This window comes from Cervus elaphus, chromosome 12 (genome assembly GCF_910594005.1).
Source record: "Cervus elaphus chromosome 12, mCerEla1.1, whole genome shotgun sequence".
Classification (NCBI taxonomy): domain Eukaryota; kingdom Metazoa; phylum Chordata; class Mammalia; order Artiodactyla; family Cervidae; genus Cervus; species Cervus elaphus.
Window position 1 is genome coordinate 1,334,560 of NC_057826.1, and position 21,325 is coordinate 1,355,884.

The window sequence follows — 21,325 nt, forward strand, 5'->3', positions numbered from 1 at the left end:
GTGGGATCCACAGCCTCTTGGGACATCGACCGCGGCCCATGAATGCCATCCGCTGCGTGTGTCTCTTCCGTCTGTCCTAGTGGAACGTGCCCCCAGCCAGGTGTTTTCAACAGCCCTGAGATGTGCGAGTGCTCAGCGAAAAGGGCGCCGGGAGTCCCAGGGTGTTCTGGCTTTGTTCTCTGCCGCACCAGCCAGGCCCAGGGCCCGGTCTCTGGGGCCTGGCCTCTGTCCCTGCCTCTGCCTGCCTTCAAGGGCAGGCCAGACTCAGGGTTCCCGGACGTCTGCCATCGTGCTGGACGCGCCTGACGGTGGCCGAGCGGCTCTGCCCCCCCGGCCCCCAGGTCCCCCGTCCCCAGCCCCCCTGTCCCCAGGCCCCCCTGTCCCCCAGGCCCCCCGTCCCCAGGCCCCCAGGCCCCCTGTCCCCCAGCCCCCCTGTCCCCAGGCCCCCTGTCCCGGCCCCCCTGTCCCCCAGGCCCCCCCGTCCCCCAGGCCCCCCGTCCCCAGGCCCCCCCGTCCCCCAGCCCCCCTGTCCCCAGGCCCCCTGTCCCCCAGGCCCCCCGCCCCCAGGCCCCGAGGCCCCCCTGTCCCCAGCCCCCCTGTCCCCAGGCCCCCTGTCCCGGCCCCCCCTGTCCCCCAGGCCCCCCCATCCCAGGCCCCCCGTCCCCAGGCCCCCCTGTCCCCCAGGCCCCCCTGCCCCCCGGCCCCCCTGTCCCAGGCCCCCCGTCCCCAGGCCCCCGGCCCCCCCTGTCCCGGCCCCCCTGTCCCCAGGCCCCAGCCCCCCTGTCCCCAGCCCCCCTATCCCCCAGGCCCCCCGTCCCCAGGCCCCCCTGTCCCCCAGGCCCCCCTGTCCCCAGGCCCCCCGTCCCGGCCCCCCTGTCCCCCAGGCCCCCTGTCCCCCAGGCCCCCCGTCCCCAGGCCCCCAGGCCCCCCGGCCCCCCTGTCCCCCGGCCCCCCTGTCCCCCAGGCCCCCCGTCCCCAGGCCCCCAGGCCCCCTGTCCCCTAGCCCCCCCGTCCCCAGGCCCCCCGTCCCCAGGCCCCCCGTCCCCAGGCCCCCTGTCCCCCAGGTCCCCAGGCCCCCCTGTCCCCAGGCCCCCAGCCCCCCCGTCCCCCAGGCCCCCCGTCCCCCGGCCCCCCTGTCCCCCGGCCCCCCCGTCCCCCAGGCCCCCCCGTCCCCCAGGCCCCCCGTCCCCAGGCCCCCCGTCCCCAGGCCCCCAGGCCCCCTGTCCCCCAGGCCCCCAGCCCCCCTGTCCCCCGGCCCCGCTGCCGCCCCAGCTTCTCCTTCACGCTCCTCTCCTTTCCTCCACGGCCAGGTGCCTCTCCCATCACTTGGGCTCAGCAGTTGTACTGTTGTTCTTCCTGTTGGGTTCTCTGAAATCCAGCCCACACCTTTTCAACTCCACATCCTGAATCAAGTGTTTGAAAGCTGTTATTTCATGTTAATTAGAAGTTCTTTTTCCGCCAAGAAGCCTTGCACAGAACTGCTCTCCCAAGCTGTGGCCTGGAGTCAGCTCTGGCATCCTGTACAGTTACAGGGGTGGTGATAACTGCTCTCAGAGCCCCGGCTGCTTGCTGGGCGGGGGAACCTTCCCCCCAATCCTGTCCCCCGTGGGCAGGCCCGCTTTGAGCCTGGCTCACTCAGAGGACCCGGGGGCCTCAGAGAACCCACTGTGGTCCTGGCGGGGTGGCCCACTGGCCCAAACGGCTTGGTGCCCAACCATCACCCATGAGGTCTGGCGTCCAAGCAGGTCTCCCCCACATGCTGACAGGTGACCACTCAGCAGCCCTGCTTTCTCTGTTACGCGTCTCCCAGGTGATCTGTGTTTGCTGGAAGACTCTGCTGGAAACATGGGCTTCCCGGGTGGCTCAGCGGTAAAGAATCCGCCTGCAGTGCAGGAGACCAGGCTTCCATCCCTGGGTCAGGAAGATCCCCTGGAGGAGGGCATGGCAACCCCCTCCAGTACTCTCGCCTGGAGAATCCCGTGGGCAGAGGAGCCTGGCGGGCTACAGTCCATGGGGTTGCAAAGAGTCAGACACGACTGAGTGACTCACATTTTCACCTTCACTTTTAACACTTTCTGGTGAAAAATTACTCCCACTACCTTCCAGACTCATGAAGACACGCGTGAAGTCAACTTCTGCCTCCTTAAAAACCCCTCAAGACAGCCTGAGTAGCTGCCGTTCCCTGCAGGCAGTCATGGAAAGGCCTCCGGGAGTGTCGCTTCTTGAGGTGTTTTTGAGCCGAAGCCAAGCCCTGTTCCGCGTCTGGCCTTGCTCTCTCTGCCTGCCCGCTGGTGGGCCAGGCCCCGCCGCCAGCGTTCCTGGCCTGCTGTTCCTCCCCACCAGCTTCTGCAGCCCCGGGCTTGAGGCGCCGCAGCCCGGACCCCCGGGGGCCACCAGCGCCTGCTCGGGCATCCAGGGTCCGTTCAGAGGGAGGCCTGATAAGGCCTCTCAGGACCAGCCTTATTCCGCCTCTCATAGGGAAAAGAGACTGTCCCCCTCAGAAGTGCCTGCCTTCAAATGCGTAGTCTGTAGTGAGGAATTCTCCTATAGGTCTAACTTTAAAATCACTAGAAGCATTTTTCTTTATCTTCTGTGATTTAGAGAGAAAATGCTGATTTGAAGCCTGTTGACCTCACGGTGCTACGCACTGTGGAAGGGAGGCCAGAGAAAGACACTAGGATTTTCTTGTTGAAGGGAGATAAAGCCCACCGACCAAGAAGGTCCTTACAACAGTGACACTGAGATGCTCCGTGAAGGGCCAAGCGAGGACACACAGAAGACTTTACAAGCGGGGGCTCCTCCCTGTCTTTGTCATCTTTTAATTAACAACAAACACCATCTCACAAGGACTGGTGGTGCTAATGGTAAAGAACCCGCCTGCCAATGCAGGAGATGCAGGAGACGCAGGTGTGATCCCTGGATCGGGAAGATCCCCCGGAGGAGAAAATGGCAATGCACTCCAGGAGTCTTGCCTAGAACACCCCATGGACCTAGGAGCCTGTGGGCTATAGTCCACGGGGTCGCAGTGAGCCGGACAGGACTGAAGTGACTCAGCACGCCTATGGTGCACACGGAGTAAAGATAAAGGTGTGATTAAGTGGTGTCCGTGGGAGACTTGTTTGATGAGATGGGGTTTTAGATGAATTCACGAGGAATCAACGAGAGACGTGGATTAGTAGAGACTAAGATTGAGAACATGGCATGTACTCTTAGAGTTATGATAAAAACACAGACTTTGGTGAATTACCTGGGGCTTCCCAGGTGGCTCAGTGGTAAAAGAATCCGCCTGCAACGCAGGAGACAGGAGTTCAATCCCTGGGTTGGAAAGATCTCTTGGAGAAGGAAATGGCAATCCATTCAAGTATTCATGCCTGAAAAATCCCATGGAGAGAGGAGCCTGGCAGGCTACAGTCCATTAGCAGACACGACTCAGCGCACACGCGTGCTCTCCACAGTGAATTGCGCTGGTAGGAGTAAAGAGCCCAGCGGAAAACTCGGCACCAAATGGGACGGTGACATAGTGTGGCCAGTGGGCAGAATCTTAAAGGACTCGATAAGGAATTTTGACTTGTCATTACAGTCGGTAAGGAATCATTGTAGTTTCTTGAGCTGGGAATGAGAATGATTTTTAGATATGATTTCTTTATATATGATTTCTCAGAGCCGGGAAAGTGAGAGGACAGATGACCATCAGGACAGAATCTGGGTTCAGGCTTCACCAGGGCAGTGGTGATGAGCCCAGGCACCCAGGGAACTGATGCCAGAGGAATCAGCAGACTGTGCACGCAGAGAAACTCTGAGAGGCCAGGAAGGGGAGAAGGGGCTACACTGAGGGCCCTGGACGGAGCCCTGGGCAGCGCCAAAAACGGGGAGAGAGAGGCAGCGATTGCGGCTGACTTGGTGAAGTCCTCGCCCCTTCAGAGCAGGGCTGGAGCGACCACAGAGGGGAGGCCTTAGCCCAAGCCCCGCTTTCCATGAGCCCTCGGTCCAAGCTGTCAGCTCCTTCATGTAATGACGATCACTGTGTAGGGTTACTGATAGATATTTACATCAACCGAGTCACATCGCGTGTAGTTTTGTAAATAAATCAAAATTCACTTTTGATGGATTTTTGAGGTTTTGCAGCTAAGTTGGTTGTGCTCTAAAAAGCGCTCTCTCAGTAAAATCTCGTGTCCTGAATGAAATTAGCCGCTCCGATGCCTTTCACCTGACCACCCGTGGCGGCGCTGTGCCGGCATCGCCGTGGTGGTGAGACTCCGGCAAGGCCGGATCCTGCCCCGTGAGCTCCGGCGTCCTTGGCCGCCGCCGCTTCCCTCGGGTCCAGCCTTTGGACGCCCGCTTCTGTAGGGTGGCCAAAAAGCCTGCTCCGGTTTCTTAGGGAAAAACCCGAACGGACATTTGGACATTGGACATTGTGGCCAGCCCAGCAGGGTTCCGCAGAGCTCCCGGCCACTGCCGTCCTGCCGGGGGCTCTGGTCTGAGCTGTGTCCTCCCCCTCTGTCTCCCCACGCAGACTGCTGTTTTCCAAAGTGAAGCTGGAGTCCCTCTCCCGGGGCCCGGACGAGGCGCTGCTCACGTGTAAGCACATGCTACAGATCTGGAAATCCTGCTACAACCTGACCAACCCCAGGTAAGAGGCCTCCGTTGTGCGGGCATCGCGTGGCGCCCGCCGCTCCGGCCGTCCCGCCCGGCATCTAGCGGGACGGACTCTCTAGACCCGGGCACCCCCGGGCCCGCGGCGGAGCCTCACGCTCCATCTTTAAGGGGACTTTCTCCTAGCGTCTGATGAATCCGCCAAGTCATGGGTTTCTTATGCTTTTGCCGCCACGGTGGCCGGCTAGGCTCAATCCTGATCATCTCCTTCTGCTTTCACTCAACCAGTCATTTACATAATTCCTTTGGCGCGTCTTACCGTCTTGCTAGTGATTTGTGGATAGACTAGTCAATTATATATTCCAGATGGTGTTCTAACGGTATTATTTAAAAGACCTGATTGGATAACAGGCCACATCCTACCAGCGAGAGTAGAAATTGCTATTGGGGTGATAAACTGGAATTTTCAAGAAGCTAAAATCATGACTCAAGCAAATATACAGGAAGCGTGTATCAAAGGTTTTATTTATCTCATTAACTAATGAAGGAAGCAGTAAACTCTTAAGACCCATTCAAAGAAGAATTTGAAAACTAGATATGCTGAAATGCATTTGCAAATAAATATTAAAACAGTAATATCATATAGAACAATGAAACGTATTGTTTGGGGTTGTCTTCTCTAAAGACACTGATTGTATCTCAACCAGACAAAATTGGTAGGTTTTCCACTGGGCAACTCTGCCCCCCAGAGCTGTGAAACGGCCTGATCAGTCCCAGTCAGTCAAAGCCCCACACCGCGCGGGCAGATTCTGTGGGGGATGTCTGCTAGGCAGTCCACTAGTCCTCTCCCAGTACATCCCCGAAAAGCATCATCTTCAAGTCTTGGGCGGTTGTTCCCAGCAAATGTCCAGATCACAAAGTGTGCCCAGACCTGTGAAGGAAGTGATTTAAGGAAAAGGGGGCCTGGTGATTCAGGTGAATTCAGACAACCACTCACACACTCGGAATATGTTCAGGTTCGCAGCAGGATGTATGGATAGCCTGCCTTCTACTCTTAAGAATCAGGAGTCTGAAATGTGTAAGTCATGGATGTGTTCAGGGTCTGGCCCAGCCCTGGGGAGGCCGGTGGCGGGAGGGTATGTGGGCTCAGGCGGGGCTTCCACAAGGACAGTGGTGATGGGACTGGGGGCCAAGCGACATCAGGAGAGTCTGGGGCGACTCCAGGGAGAGAGAAAGGGAGATGGGGCCAAGCTTCGTGCTTCGAAGGGCTGGCGGAGCACAGCCGCTGGTGTGAGAGACACAGGGAAGAGGTGGTCAGAACTGGGCAGTCAGTGAAGCCTTAGACCCTCAGAGCAGGGCTGAGGAGGTGAAGGAGGAGCGGGCTTAGCGTATGGGCCCTGTCTCATGAGCTCCCGGTGCAGGCAGGGAGGCCCCCATGCCCATCTCCCCTCGGGGAAAAGACACCCATGAGACGGGCCTCCTCCCTTCTGTGGGTATGTTCTAGTGATAAAGCTCACCCTAGTTTTTAGAGAATTCTACCTTCTCAGTCTGTAGGCAGCAATAGGAAACGTCCACACTTCTGTCCCCAAAGCCCTGACTCCCGGTCTCCCGGCAGCAGCAGGATTCGGGGCGTGGGGAGGGTCTTTGCCACGAGCCGGGCCACAGGCGACACTGCGGAGCTGACTGCTTCCCACTGGAACTCAGGCCTTTGTCTGTGCTCCCCTAGAAATGAGAAGAGAAATCCACCAGCTCTCGCGTTGCCAATTTTCCCCCTTTCTCCACACCTCTCCCACCTCCCCACATTTCCTCCCACGTAGCAACCAAGAATATTGAATGTGAGGAGGAAAAAAAAACAGATAGCAGAATCGGAAAGCTCTTTAAAAATACTTCACCAAATGCCTGGGCTGTGGGCACGCTTTCTCCGTGTGCCGGAGGGTCTTCGGGGTGGCGCAGGGTGGAGCCTGGCTCCGGGCAGAGAGGACGGGGCGGGAGGGTGGGGGTGCCCAGGACCCTCGGCTTCTCTGGCGGCCTCGGGGAGGGGCGGCGGCCACCAGCGCCTGCCTAAGGCGCTTCCTGCCGGCTCTTGGAACTGCGTTTTCTCTGGGGTACAAATAAAGCGTTTCTCAGATGTAGACACCCTCGCCGCGCGGTCGGGGGCCGCGGCCCTGGCCCAGAGCAGGGCGGGGGGCGGGGGGACTCAGCAGGGACAGCGCCCCGCGGTCCCCAGATCAGGGCAGCTCTGGGCCCGGCAGCCCCCGTCGGGTCACACGGGGTTCTAGAAAAGGCCAGAGGCACATGAGCAGGTTGCTGAGAAGTGGCCCTGCCTGGGAAGCAGAAAGCCCCCTGGCAGGAGGAGGCTGGCTTCAGGCTGCAGAAGGCCCTTGCCGACAGGGCTCAGGCGCCCCTGTGTCTGAGGTGTTGCGTGGGGGGGGGGGGGCGGTCTTCACTCACCCTTGGGGTCTCCCCCCCTGCTCCCACCCCCACAGCACCCCCCCCGGGGCTGGCACAGGCTCCAGAGCAGGGAACACGGGGGCGCAGAGGAGGACCCCGGGGCGTCGCAGGGCCAGCCTGAGGCCGGACCTCACTGCGTGTTCTCTGCAACCCGCCCCTCCTTTTGACTCTGGCTTGAGGGAGAGCCATCCCGGGGCCAAGACCACATCCCTGCTGTGAGCGCAGGCTGGGGGCGTTCTCCTGGGCGTGTGTGTGGCGGACTGCCGCTCGCTGCAGAAACCTGGGGGGCCTCCCGAGGCCTGCAGTTGCGCTTTCCTCTGGGACAGAAATCCACCCCACGGTCTGCCCCCTCTCTCGGGCCACGCACAGCTCCGGCTGTTCTTGCGCGGGTCACTGGCCACTCAAGACTGTGTGACTTCGGCCAGAGCCTCGCCAGACGGTCCAGCAGCCTCCCCGCGTGGAAGCACTTCCCCTTCTCTATGCCGCCAGGCCAGGCTGTTGATAGGTTCTTCTCCAACCCTGTCTCAGCCTTGTAGGAGAGCTACTGTTTGTTCTACTTTATAGAGAATAAAAGTGCAGCTACGTGAGGTTACAGATCTTGCCCTAGTTTTCTCAGCTAAACAACTATTCCATCTTTGATTCAATCCCAGGTCTGCTGAACATCAAGGCTCTCTCCACCGCCTGTGCGCCTCTCTGAGTTGACAGCCAGCGTCTTTGCCTTTAGTTTTCATTATTAACCACTCTTCTCCCTCTTGTCACCACCACTTGGACCATCCATCATGTAGGCACATGATTGGAAGAAAATTTTTTCTTCCTAAGTCCCATTTCAATCACATTAATGCATAGCATATAAATATTGAAAGGTAAAAAGGACAAGTTATTTGCCGTAACCTCAGCTGGGAATGGGAAATCCCATTTCATGCTAATCATTTCAGTCGCTCAGTTGCGTCTGCCTCTTTGCGACCCCATGGACTGCAGCACACCAGGCCTCCCTGTCCATCACCAACTCCTGAAGTTTGCTCAAACTCATGTCCATCAAGTTGGTGTTGTCATCCAAACGTCTCATCCTTGTCGTCCCCTTCTCCTCCCACCTTCAATCTTTCCCAGCATCAGGGTCTTTTCAAATTTGTCAGTTCTTCACATCAGGTGGCCAAAGTATTGGAGTTTCAGCTTCAGCATCAGTCCTTCCAATGAACACCCAGGACTGATCTCCTTTAGGATGGACTGGTTGGATCTCCTTACAGTCCAAGGGACTCTCAAGAGTCTTCTCCAACACCACGGTTCAAAAGCATCAATTTTTCAGTGCTCAGCTTTCTTTATAGTCCAACTCTCACATCCATACATGACCACTGGAAAAACTATTGCTTTGACTAGATGGACCTTTGTTAGAAAAATAATGTCTCTGCTTTTTAATATGCTGTCTAGGTTTCTCATAGCTTTTCTTCCAAGGAGCAAGCATCTTTTAATTTCATGGCTGCAGTCACCATCTGCAGTGATTTTGGAGCCCCCAAAATAAAATCTCTCACTGTTTCCATTGTTTCACCATCTATTTGCCATGAAGTGACAGGACCAGATGCCATGATCTTAGTTTTCTGAATGCTGACTTTTAAGCCAAATTTTTCACTCTCCTCCTTCACTTTCATGAAGAGGCTCTTTAGTTCTTCACTTTCTGCCATAAGGGTGGTGTCATCTGCATATCTGAGGTTATTGATATTTCTCCTGGTAATCTTGATTCTGCTTGTGCTTCATCCAGTCTGGCATTTCGCATGATGTACTCTGCATATAAGTTAAATAAGCACGGTGACAATATACAGCCTTGACGTACTTCTTTCCTGATTTGGAACCAGTCTGTTGTTCCATGTCTGGTTCTAACTGATTTCTCAGGAGGCAGGTAAGATGGTCTGGTATTCCCATCTCTTTCAGAGTTTTCCACTGTTTATTGTGATCCACACAGTCAAAGGCTTTGGCATAGTCAATAAAGCAGAAATAGATGTTTTTCTGGAACTCTTTTGCTCTTTCAATGATCCAATGGATGTTGGCAATTTGATCTCTTGTTCCTCTGCCTTTTCTAAATCCAGCTTGAACATCTGGAAGTTCACAGTTCACTTATTGTTGAAGCCTGGCTTGGAGAATTTTGAGGATTACTTTGCTAGCATGTGAGATGAGTGCGCAACAACTACCGCAGTTGTGCGGTAGTTAGACCATTCTTTGGCATTTCCTTTCTTTGGGATTGGAATGAAAACTGACCTTTTCCAGTCCTGTGGCCACTGCTGAGTTTTCCAAGCATATTGAGTGCAGCACTTTCACAGCACCATCTTTTAGGATTTGAAATAGCTCAGCTGGAATTCCATCACGTCCACTAGCTTTGTTCGTAGTGGTGCTTCCTAAGGCCCACTTGACTTCACATTCCAGGATGTCTGGCTCTAGGTGAGTGATCACACCATCATGATTATCTGGGTCGTGAAGATCTTTTTTGTGTAGCTCTTCTGTGTATTCATGCCACCTCTTCTTCATGCTGACAGTCACCAGGATTTTGGAGGAACTCTTCTTTGAGCAAAGTGTGCTCTCACTCATCTTCAGAGCAGTCCCATGAAACGGGCAAGTGTTGTGTTCTGTCAGACCCTTTTTACTGATGAGAAAGTTGAGTTCAGGAGTGAAGGGAGCTTCTCTTGTTTGTGTGATCCTGCCTTAAGACGCCTGGGAAATGCTACAGTTTCCTCTCCAGAGCAACCCCCCCCCCCCACCGTTACATCCAGTGTTTATCGTGTACCCGGCACTCTCTCAGAGCCAGGAAGGGACACAGCTGTGATGAACTCTAGGATTCCGGCTCCCAGTCCCCCACCAGCTTTCCTCTTGCTGTTGGAGAATTTCCAAGAGAAGTTCCTGGTTTCCAGAACAGCTTAACCATCAGTAGAGTGTACTCTGGATTTTCAGCCCTGATTTAGGGGAACAGGAATTACCCGGATGTGTACATCTCCATGTGTGGATTTCTGCAGCTTATGTGCAGTGGATTTGAGGCTCCTTCCAGTTTCCTTTCCCTAAACTTCTACTGACACCACTGCTGGGAATGGTTTTCCCTTCCTTTCTGCCAGCCTCCTTGGGAGGGGGTCCTGGCACCTAAGGGCAAGACAGAGAGGAAGGGAGGTACAGGTCTATCGGGGAGGTGGTCCATAGAGGCTGCCAAGCAGATGTATCCCAGAGGGAGAGAGGGGCTCGCGGGGGGACAGGAAACTCAAGGGCTGGCCAGGCCTCCCCGGCCCCTTCTCCCTCCTCCTGTGGCTCATGGTGAAGGCAGGGTCTGCAGCACATAAGTGAAGAACTGAAGCCTGCTTGAAGCATCCAGCGGGATTCTCAGTCACTAAGTCAGGGTGGAAACAGAAGCGTTTCCATTCAGAGTAGTTATTGTTGCTTATATACCGCGGAGATAAAGGAAGGAATAGAACCATACGGAGTTTCTCAGCTGGTGGCAGAGAAACAGGTCAACAGGTCTTGTGTCCTCACTGGGTGATCTGCATAAGCCGAGACTGTCTTAGCTGGGGTTTCTGACGCCTGGAGTCGGGGGTCCTTGACTCGGCTTCCCCACGCCTGCCGTCACGTGAGCCCAGAGGCATGCTTGCAGGCACAGTACTTGTGTGCCCAGAAGTTGGAACTCTTCTGAATGCTCCGTCTGCATGACCTCAGTTCAGCCTGACTCGTGCGTATGTAGGAAGACAATCTTCATCCTCATCTCACAGGGAAGTCACTGAAGCACTCAGGAAGTGGCCTTGCTCGAAGTGACCTACCATCAGGGACAGATGTAGGAAAGAACCCGGCCTCCTGCCCGGCTGGGTTCCAGGACGCAGCAGCCAGCCTTGTGCTCTGAAACTTGGTGCAGTGGGAAGCCTGGAGCAGACAGTTCCCATCCTCTTACCAAGGTCCAGGTCACTGAAAACCTAGGCACGTCCTTCCCTCACAGTTCCAGCACCTCACTGTGTGTCCTGGAATCAGTCCCCAAGGTGATGAAAATGTCGCTATATTTTGAGATCACATCTTCCCAAAACTCCTAGGTGGGGACCTATTGCAACATTCAGATAACTAACTCTTTGTCAAATTTTTATAGTATTTTTGTAATTATATTAAAAATACATACCTGAACAGAACAATGCTAGAAACATTCTGTTGGTAATGTGATTAATGCAAATTTGCACAGACTTTTATGCTGTCTTCTGCTCAGAGACATTTATTGTTTCTCAGACATGGAAATAATTAATAGAATAGTTTCCAAAAAACATGTATCCAGTGATGTCATAAGTATAGGCTGACAAACAGTCTGTACTGAAGCAAGTTTCCTTCTGTTTCCTGTGGATTTCTCTAACTACATCACCGGACGTGGAAATTACAGCCTGCAAACCATATTAAGTTTCATAGCAAATCTTGTTTGTACCACTTTTAGCAGCAGCTGCAGAGAGGAAGGAAATCGTGTCCCTTTATTGTAGAAGTTGAATTTCTTGACAATAACAACTAAAAAAAAATCATCCGTAGAGCCCCCAGATTTAAAAAAAAAAAGAATGGATTGGAAGAAAAGCATTAGACTCAAACCTCAAGAGACAGATGTGCATCTTTGCTAGAGTATCGTGATGGAGGAAAAAAGCAGGCAGTTGTTTTCATTGTGTTTGCTCACAGGCTTCTGAGAATTAGAGGCGGGATAGTGTGAGCGAAGGTCCGTGAATGAACGGTGTTTCACTCCCGATAGGCCGTGTGGTCTCCCTGTGACTCACCTGAGGAGTGGCCAGTGCCGTTTCGCAGGAGCAGCCTGCAGGGGGTTGGTGCGGGACGCTGGCTGGGAGCGCCAGCCGGGAGGGTGCTGGCAGGACCCGCGGGGCCTCCCTGAGGCTGTCCTCTCCTGCTCAGGAGCGCTGGCCGGGGGCTCTCTGCCAGCCCCCAGCCCGCGTGCAGCCTCACACCACCTCGCCCTCGTTCATTAGATAGAGGTCTCCACCGCATCATTGATCGTAAAGGCTTATTCTCAGGACCCAAACGAGGCTATGACTGTGATCAGCCTTTGAAAAGTAAGACCCAGTGGTTCTTGATTTCGGGTCCGCATTGGAACCAACGGGGGAGCTTTGAACACCAGCACTTCTGATCTGTTGGGCTGGGCAGGACCTGGGCCTCAGCGGTTTATCCAGATGCCCCGGGTGGTCTTTCTGGGACGCCACCGCCTGGAAGCACGTGTGCCGAGCGCGGGTTCCAGGAGGCAATGGGAGGATGGCACGCTCATGGGCCGGCCGGCGAGCCTGGCGCCCAGTGGTGTGTCCCCGCGGCGGGGAGACGCTGGCTCCACGTTTCCATCTCCCGCGCTAGCTCAGGCCTGCGGGTGCAGTTTAAGCCGCACTGGGGATACAGATGCTGAAAGGAAGCCGCCCCAGGGAAAGCTGGATGCGTGGTGACAGGTGACAGGTGCCAAAGAACGTCAGAAACGAGTTTCAGGGGTGGCGATCGGGTGCTTCTGTTTCCTTCCCCCGCCCACCCTCCCAGTGACTGACCTTTGCAGCTGTGTTTTGCAGTGATTCTGGACGTGGGAGCAGCCTCTTAGATAGAACCATTGCTGACAGACGACAGCTTAATACAATTACTTTGCCAGACTTCAGCGATCCCGAGACAGGTGAGACTGAAAGGCCAGCGGGGCGGACGTGGCGTCAACCAGAATGGGGCGGGGTCCGGCCCGAGCCCCACGGGGCCCAGGGTGGGAAGGTGTCCCCAGGGAAACGGGCTCACCTCCCGCCTGTCGGGCCTTTCCCCGTGTCTTTTTCAAGCCTGTGTTCATGGTGGGGGCCGTCCTATTCCTTGCCAACACAACTCTTTGAAATCTTTCTATTTTTCCCCTTGCTCTTGGAGCCAAAAATTCGAAACTAAAATTAGACTCTTCCCGTCCCCTCCGAGCGTCCCTCGGCTTCTGTGTTTCTTTGTCTCTCTTTAGATTTCAGACTTGCTGAAATCAAGGTTTCGGTGTCTCATCCGTGGCACCCACGAACACACATCCACCCCGCAAAGAACCCCTGCGAGGGGCAGCTGGGTTCTGAGCCTCCGAGTCTACTGACCCTGAGAGGAGGCCCGCCGCACTTCCTGCCTCTCTGCAGATAATAGCACGTCAGTTCGCATCTGTGTTTCTGCAGTTGCCTAAGTACAGGGGGGTAGAGATATCTCTGTCATCTCCAGAAGTGCAGACAGGTAGTTTTGAATAGGAATACCGACATCTCGGGGCCGTTTGGAGGACTCAGTGGACCCACGGAGTATTAAGACGTGCCCAGCTGTGAGCCTCAGAGGCAGTCCCAGAGTGTCGTTGGGAGCGGGTTCTGCAGCCTCCCCGCCACCTGCACGGGGCTCTGTGTCAGACTTCATCCACCTCCGGGCACCCCCAGCCTCCTGGGGGTTGCCCTCACGAGAGGAGCCTCCCGGCCCCGGGTCCTGACCCGGCCCCTCCAAAGAGCCAGAGCTCAGCCGAGGCCTCCGCGGAGAGTCAGCCCAGAGAGTCTCTCCCCGGGGACGGGAGCCGGGCGTGGTCCTCGCCCGAGCTGTTCTCGCAGCTGCCCGCCTTGCCCGGCTAGGCCCCCTTCCCAGACCTCAAGTCAGCTCAGGAAGCCTGACCACAGGGCCCTGGGGCTCCGCGGTCAGGAGAGCGCTGGGAGCAGCAGGAATTTAAGTCCGTGCCCTTTACCAGCCGCTGCTCCCAGTGCAGGCTAGGAAGGCCGCAGGAGACTCATCCCTGGAGTGCCTGGGCCCCGGGATGAGGGCCAGTCACTGGAGGGCTTAGGTGTGAACCAGGCCGACCCTGAGCTGGGCTCTGCTCACGGTCCAATCCCAGTGGAGGGATGTGCGTGACCCCTCGCTGCAGAGAAGGGAAGGTCAGGCTCTTAGGCTCCGCGAGGCGAGGCTCGGACCTCCAGGGAGAGAAGACAGGGAGGTGATTCTCGCCAGCTCCTAGCAGCTGCCGCCCGGGGCCTCCTCCCCACCCAGGACCCTGCGAGGAGCCTGGTACTGAAGTCAGACCCCCTGTCCTTCCAGCTGCTCAAGGTCTTCATTTGCCCAGAGGTCCCCAAAATTTCATATACATCACGATACAAACAGGCAGGAGAAAATGAGTGAGGCCCCTGGGGTTCGTTCTCCCCATTGCCCCAGGAACATTCCCCGCTCGGGCCCTCAGGAGGCTCCTCCTCAGAGGAAACCTCAGGTGCCATAGCATCCAGGCGAGGTGTGGCTCGTGCCCAGCGGGCGTGGCTGGCTTTGTCCGCCGTGGGCACCGCTGTCCCTGAATCCCAAGCCAGGTGGGCTCCACACTGCCCGGGCACAGGCTCCCAGGTGCTGGCCAGCAGCCGTGTCATTGTGTTGTGGTTTGCTACACGAGCCCCTCCAAGACCCTTCTCACCCGCCCTGCCCGGGAGCCCCACATCGCTGGTTTTACCACCACCAGCACTTACCCAGGAGGCTAGGGAGCCGGAAAAATGGAAGGCCACATTAGCAGACCTTGTCAGTGGCAGACTGGTCATAAATGATGGCAGAACATTCTGAGATGATCCTTTAAATCCAAGAGACTTAAAAAACCTTAAATTAGACAGACTCTACTATAAATGGAAAAGGTGCCTCCGTCTTGATGAATAAAGGGCAGTTTGGTACAGCTGGGCCCGTGGGCAGTTCCAGGAGGGCAGCGGTGCCTACTGGTGCCTCTGTGTGGACCCCTGTCTCCAGAACGACCCACAGATTTAGCCTAAGCTCTAATTCAGAAGGTTCGGTAGAGATGCTCTGCTTCCTCCCTGCCCTCCTCCCTCACTTTTCCTAAAGATAACCATTTTTATTAGCTTTTGGCGTTCCCTTCCATGCAAATAAGCTTAGATCTTATTTCCCCCGTCCCTTGACTTGAAAATAGCAGACTGTGTCTGGACTGTTTGGCCCCCGTGGGGGTCCCTTCACGCGTCCCCCGCTCCCCCTGCCTCCGTCAGCGGAGAGTGGGGCTTTTTTACAGCCCCACAGTCAGTGGCTTTTCTAAGTGCCCCAAAGGACCCAAGCCTCTACCAGGGGCACAGTGGGTGAAGACGCGTGCCCGGCTCAGAGGCAACCTCCCGCGGTCACGACACCGCCCACCCCGTGACAGCGGTGCAGGAGAGCCCTTTTCAAAGCCACAGGCCCCGTTTTGTTTTCCAGAGCTAAAATTTATTTCCCTTTTATTTTTTTAAATTTTCTATTGTGGAAAAACTTCAAATATGCCCACATAGAGATACTAATGCCATGAGTCCGCATGTACCTACCACCAGCCTCCAACAATTCCTATTCTTTTTTCCTTTATCTCTGCTCTCCAACACTTAGTTTTTGTAAGGTATTTTGAGGCAGATCTCAGATATCATATTTTGCCTGTTAAAATTTCAATATATGTGTCAAACAGATAAGAGTTCTTTAAAAATCTAGCCAAGGTACCCTCATTATACATCTGGGTCATGAGGAGGTACAGGCTCAGTTCCCACCCCTGCAATTGTCCAGATGTGGATCTGAACCGTAACAGGAGGGGAGCCCAAATCCAGAAGCCTCAGACTGGCCGGGTCCACTGTGGCCAGAGAGTGGACGTTGGTTTTCTTAAACGGGTGTGGCAGAGTGAAACAGAACCGTGAAGAATCTGCTTTCCCTTCTAACATCCCCTCTCAGCCCCCTCCTCTCCCCACCCCCGCCTCTGTCGTCCAGTAGGTCCTAGCCATCAAAAGAGACTCAATGGAATGACAGTCTTTTAACTCTGAAGCTATGAGTCATTGTCTTTTCTTTGGAATAAGTTAGTTCCTTAAATAGAGGATGAAAAGAAAATTTTTTTTCTTCCTTTTGCCTTCAAAACAGGATGTGGAGTAAGGGGATTTATTTATTTAATCATTGGTGGATATTGCCAGACACCTATCCAAAGTAAAATGATTCTTTCACCTTGAAAGTTTGCCCCATTTTGTCCGGGAAAGTTTTTAATTGTCATGGTGGTGGTTCTTCCTCCTGTGGTGTGTCTCTCCAGCTGAAGACTGGAGGCCACCGCACCCAACCGTGGCCCAGTCTAGCGAGCTTACATTCCATTGCCGAGAAGCTGGGAGCTGGCCCATGGTTGCCCCTCAATAGCTGCACCTAGCAAAACCTTAGTTTTCAAGTAAATTTTATATAAGTGCTTCTCATAAAAAACAAATCAGGAAAAGTCAAGTTCTAATCCTTTCCAATTGAAAAGCAAATAGTTTCTTTCCCTCTAGAATGTTGCGGATATTATAGGTTAAAGACGTATTATTTTCAATGGATCATACTGCTGAATCTGTGCCCAGGTAAATCTGAGTTATTTTTATTCCATGGTGTTGTTGCAGAACAAATAATAACCAGTGGAAAAACAGCCAATTTGTTTTCTTCGAAAAGCACTTGTATTCTATTGTCAAGTAGAGGAATGATTGTGTATTACATGACCTCATTTTCTTTGCAGCTTATGTGAGTATATTAAAAGCTAGTTTATTTTTTTTCTTTGTGTTTCTAAAGTTTTTTTGCCTTTATCCTTTTTTTTCTCTTTCACTTTTTTTAGTGTCAGATTCCTCCTCCTCCTCCTCTCTTTCAAGAACCGAGTCTCCTCTCCACCTGTTTGTGTCTTCTCATCTCCACTCTCACCCCAAACCCGATACCTTTGTGTGGCCCCCAGCTGCACGCTCAGTCAGTGACCCGGGCCCCCGCCAGGAAGCCTCTCTGTGTAAACGTGGTTTATGTTTCTTTTTGTTCCTTTCTTGTTAGACCTGCTTCATTTGCCTGATGTTTTATTTTCTGATAATCTTCCTAACTGATAAGCTGGCTAGCAAACTCCATCAAATTCAACTGACAGAAAATCTTGCTAGTTTGAAAACCCAAACGCTGCCTGCGGCAGAAGACGATGTTGCCGAGTTCTGCCCTCCCCTCCGAAAAGCAGAGGAAACCTGTTTTGAGCAGAATCAACAGAAGCTTTTCTAGAACACTGCTTCTGGCTCTTGGGCACTCCTGTGATTTCCTGGAGTTGATATCAATGCATAAAGATCCTATTTTCTTAAAAAAGACAAACTAGAACATTCCTAATTATTTCCAGTTTTCAATTTAGAAATGAATTCAACAAGTATGTCATAATCAAGGTCGTATTCTAGAGATGTCGGTCATCTGCCTTTTAAATATGTGGTTCTCAGAGCTTATGGTGTGCTACAGTCACCCAGAGAGCTTTGAAAACTGCAGATTCCATGGGTCCGACCCCCAGAGTTTACGATTCAGGAGGCCTGAGCTGGGGCTCAAGAATATGCATTTATGAAATACCTCCTCATGATTCCACTGCCAGGGGGTTGTGTCCTGCATTTTGGAAAACAAGGCTATAAATTGTTTTCCATTTGCAGGGAAAGAAAATGCAGGGCTTGTGTCATGAATCTAGGCAGGGAAATTGAACAGTGTTTTAATCTAACCTTGCTTTTAAATAATAGGGACATTTGAAAGTCTGTTTTGGGTCCTGTCAATTAAAAAAAAAGATCCCTGTATTAAAATGAGACACTGGTTGATAAAGTCCTTAAATGGCACCTAAATGTGGGTCTCACCAGGAGATCCACCCTTGTTCTTCCACTCATTTATTTAATGCTCACTTTACCCGCAACACGACCAGAAAATTTAATCTCTATATCCATGATTTATAAGGGCTCATCTTTGGTCCAAACACTCAGTTATATACTGAACAAAAGCTCAGCATATAAAGAACTACTCTCACTAATGTGCTCATATTTCTGATGGTGACCTGCTGTGTTAGACTCACTCATGCGTGCACACACACACACACACACACAGAAAGGAGACTATCATCTAAAATAAATCATTTAAACCAAGAAACACTCTGACCTTACTTATCTGCATAGTAATTGTTCTGAACTCAGCCTCAATGGCAATCCCATTTTTACGAAATGGAAGATGAAGATAATGTTTATAAACTGCTTACGTAGTTTTTAATCTGCTTCTTAAAATAGACATTTTCCCTTAATACAATGACTAGGAGCAGTTGCCAACTTTGGTTTTTTTTCTGTTTTGGTTTTTCCAGAAAAGTTGTTTTTTACATTGACTTTTGCCCAGCTTGAGGGTGGGGTTCTTAAAATGGAATCTTACTGTTCCAGATATCCCCAGGTGGCTCAGTTGTAAAGAATTCACCTGCCAATGCAAGAGATGCAGGTTTGATCCTGGGTGGTGAAGATCCCCTGGAGGAGGAAATGGCAACCTGTTCCAGTGTTCTTGCCAGGAAAATCCCATGGACAGAGGAGCCTAGCAGGCTACAGTCCCCGGGGTCCCAAAGAGTCAGCCACGACTTAGCAACTGAACGATAGCAAGAAAAACTGTTCTAGAATGACATTAGATATTCCCACTACCCCTTCCCTTCTCGTTTGCACAACAAACCCACCTACCTCCACACCTGCCAGTATTTACCTCGTCGTATCCCAAGAAGCCCTGTGTCCCTTTAAACCTCTGAGGACTGAGGTCCAGCCTCTTCCGGTGGGACCCCTGGTATCAGATGAATTAGCAGACGGGAAGGGCAGCGCGCACCCCCTGGGCTTTCTGCTGAACATATCAGGAACCAAAAGCGCTCAGTGGTTTGTCTCCACAAAGCTCGGAGTCACCTTCTGTCCTCAGGGAGCCCCTCGCTGGTCACCAGGTGTTCTAAGACGGAAGCACCAAGGACCTTGCCTCCCAGCCACAAACACAGCATTCAGCTAGAGAAGGGAAAACATGCCACATGTGCCTAGTAAAGGTAGAATTTCTTGATTAAAATTATAATAAATTTGAATGCCAGCTCTTTCCCCTAGAACAGATAGCCTAGACCTAAAGCTTCGTGAATCGCAGCCCCCCGCCCCAATCCTTTGGCTTCACAGGATCGAACACTAGCCCAACCCTACCACTGTTGGAATCATGAAGAGGCTTAATGTGTGGAAATATCTGAAAATTGCTGTTTGATTATTTTTCCCTTCCCCTTGGAATTTCCTGCCCTGGAAACAAAACAGTCCATGAATTGGTCAGCTTTCACGTGCTGAGTGAACATTTAAACACGGAGGGGAATGCCCAGTTGGCCTTCCTTTGCTTTAAAAAAAAAAAAAAAATCATTGTTAGTGGAAAAACATATGTCACCCTTGAACTGAAATCTGATTCCAGAGAACCAGACTTACAGTTGGAAGGTTATGGGAACTCCATTTGCTTTTTTAGCCTTAATTTTGATTTTTCAAATGTTTGTTTCTTGGTTTTAATTTTTGGTTTGATTTGTTGTTCCAAGGCAACTCTCCAGAAGTGTACTTTCATGGTTTTCCCTCCCTTTTTTCAGTTAGTAAGTAGTTTACCGATCTATTAACTTTTCCGAGGGTCTCCAGAGTCACGCTACCCTCCACCGTGCAGTGTGTTGTGGCTGTTGATTCCTGGGAATGTTCAGATGGCCTGGACCCTAAGCTGCCACCCGCTTGCTCACTTCTCGTGGGGCCCAGCTCTCGCGAGATTCTAACGCTTCCTCCTGCAGCTTGGGTTTAAATATGGAGGAGGCAGCACTTGGAAGGACTACAGAAGGAGGCACTGCAGGAAAAATGCCCACGTGAAGGCGTGCTGTGGGTTGGTCAGCAGCCCCATAGCGACTGATCAAAAGTGTGAGACATCTAGGCTTCCCAGTGAGGGTCATCTGTAGATTTGGGGTGGAGGGAACTCATTGAATCTCAAAATCCTTTCTGGTTCAACCCCTATTGCTACATAGAAAAAGCGATTCCCTCTCAGTGGGGTAAAATGAGGCTTGACATGTTTATACAGAGGTCTTAACCCTTTTGATAAAAACAGCCTGAAGCCTCAGGAAGGCCAGGGGAACCTGGGCTCAGCAGGCAGTTCTGCAGAGGAACCCATGCAACTCGTTTAACCTTCCTGGCCTTCGATTCCTCACCTGTGAGGATCTAAGTTTGCTTATTATGTTCACACACCTGGGCTTTCCAGGTGGCACCAGTGGTAAAGAACCCGCCTGCCAATGCAGGAGACGCATGAGACACCAATTCGATTGCTGGGTCAGGAGGATTCCCTGGAGAAGGAAATGGCAGACCACTCCAGTACTCCTGCCCGGATAGAGGAGCCTGGCGGGCTACGGTCCGTGAGGTCACATAGAGTCGGACACAACTGAAGCGACTTTAGCACGCTGTTCACACTCGCCTTTGTGGTTTACCAGGAGCTGATCCTGATTTTAAGCCTCTACCAGCTCCTGTGGCTCCCAGAGGGCAGTGACCGGCCAGGCGGGGAGAGCTGCCTGGAATGTAGCCGCCAGGCCACCCCCCTCACCCCTGAGCTGTGGGCGCCCACCCCCGCGGTCGTCATTCTGGAGGGAGACCTGGGTTGATGTTCTGTTCTCCTAAGAATGTGCCAGCTGATGTTGCTGGCTTCATTTTATATCACCAATTCTGGTGAAACTGCTGATCTCTTTAGGAACCCAGAGAAGAGAATAATATTAAGGAAAAACACACACCGCTCAAATGAAGCAAGGTGAGAGAGAAAGCCGAGGTGGTGAGCGTTTTTATTATTGACCTTGTGTTTTCCGACATTTAAAAACGTCGGTCAGGATCAGGAAGTGACCAGCCGGTGAGGTGGTGAACTTCACCTTCTGCCTCTGCCTAACAGGAAAAAGTCACTTTTTAATCTGTATATGAAAAGGTCACTCTAGTGATGGCCCCACTGCTTTTGAGGGGTGGCAGTTTTAAAAACAGCCTTCATGATGGAAGTGTGAACGTTTTCTTGCTCTTTTTATTAAAATTAATTCTCTTAAATAGTTCGGGCTTCCCTGGGGGCTCCGATGGTAAAGAATCTACTTGCAACGTGGTGGGTCTCAGGTTCCATCCCTGGGTGGGAAAGATCCCCTGGAGGAGGGCACGTCCACCCACCGCAGTGTTGCTGCCTGGAGCGTCCCACGGACAGAGGCTGCAGTCCGCGGGGTCACAGAGGGTCGGACACGACTGAGCGAGAAACACTGGCCACTTCGGCACGTCCACTTAGGTAGTTCTAGGGTGTCTTTCTCTAAGCGAGGTGAGTGGCAGTTCAGGAGGGGGACACATCAGTACTGCGGCCCTCGGGCTGACGCTGGGGCTGCGTGTCCGGTAGTGAGCCCTCGGCCCAAAGCTGGGGGCCTTCTCCGTGGGCCGCGTCCGGAGGAGCCGCTCTGCCCAGGGGCGGGCGCTTCGCTGCAGAGTGGCGGGCTCAGGACTGTGCAGCCGGGGGGTCGGGCAGGTGGGGAGCCTCCCCGTGTAGTCCT

General features: G+C 53.2%; 1 protein-coding gene across 6 annotated transcripts in view; it reads left to right on the forward strand.

The window, feature by feature from the left end:
• The window catches only part of TTC7B (tetratricopeptide repeat domain 7B), a 265,511-nt gene that overhangs the window by 198,769 nt on the left and 45,417 nt on the right, over positions 1 to 21,325 (forward strand). For 2 of the 6 annotated variants that reach the window (XM_043920992.1, XM_043920990.1), the window contains exons 16-17: positions 4,514 to 4,630; positions 12,588 to 12,685. In XM_043920992.1, coding sequence (XP_043776927.1) covers positions 4,514 to 4,630; positions 12,588 to 12,685 — 215 coding nt within the window. Of the gene's footprint in view, positions 1 to 4,513; positions 4,631 to 12,587; positions 12,686 to 16,603; positions 16,766 to 19,330; positions 19,382 to 21,325 lie in introns of all 6 variants that reach the window. The other 4 variants (XM_043920987.1, XM_043920988.1, XM_043920989.1 and 1 more) reach the window with 4 other exon arrangements.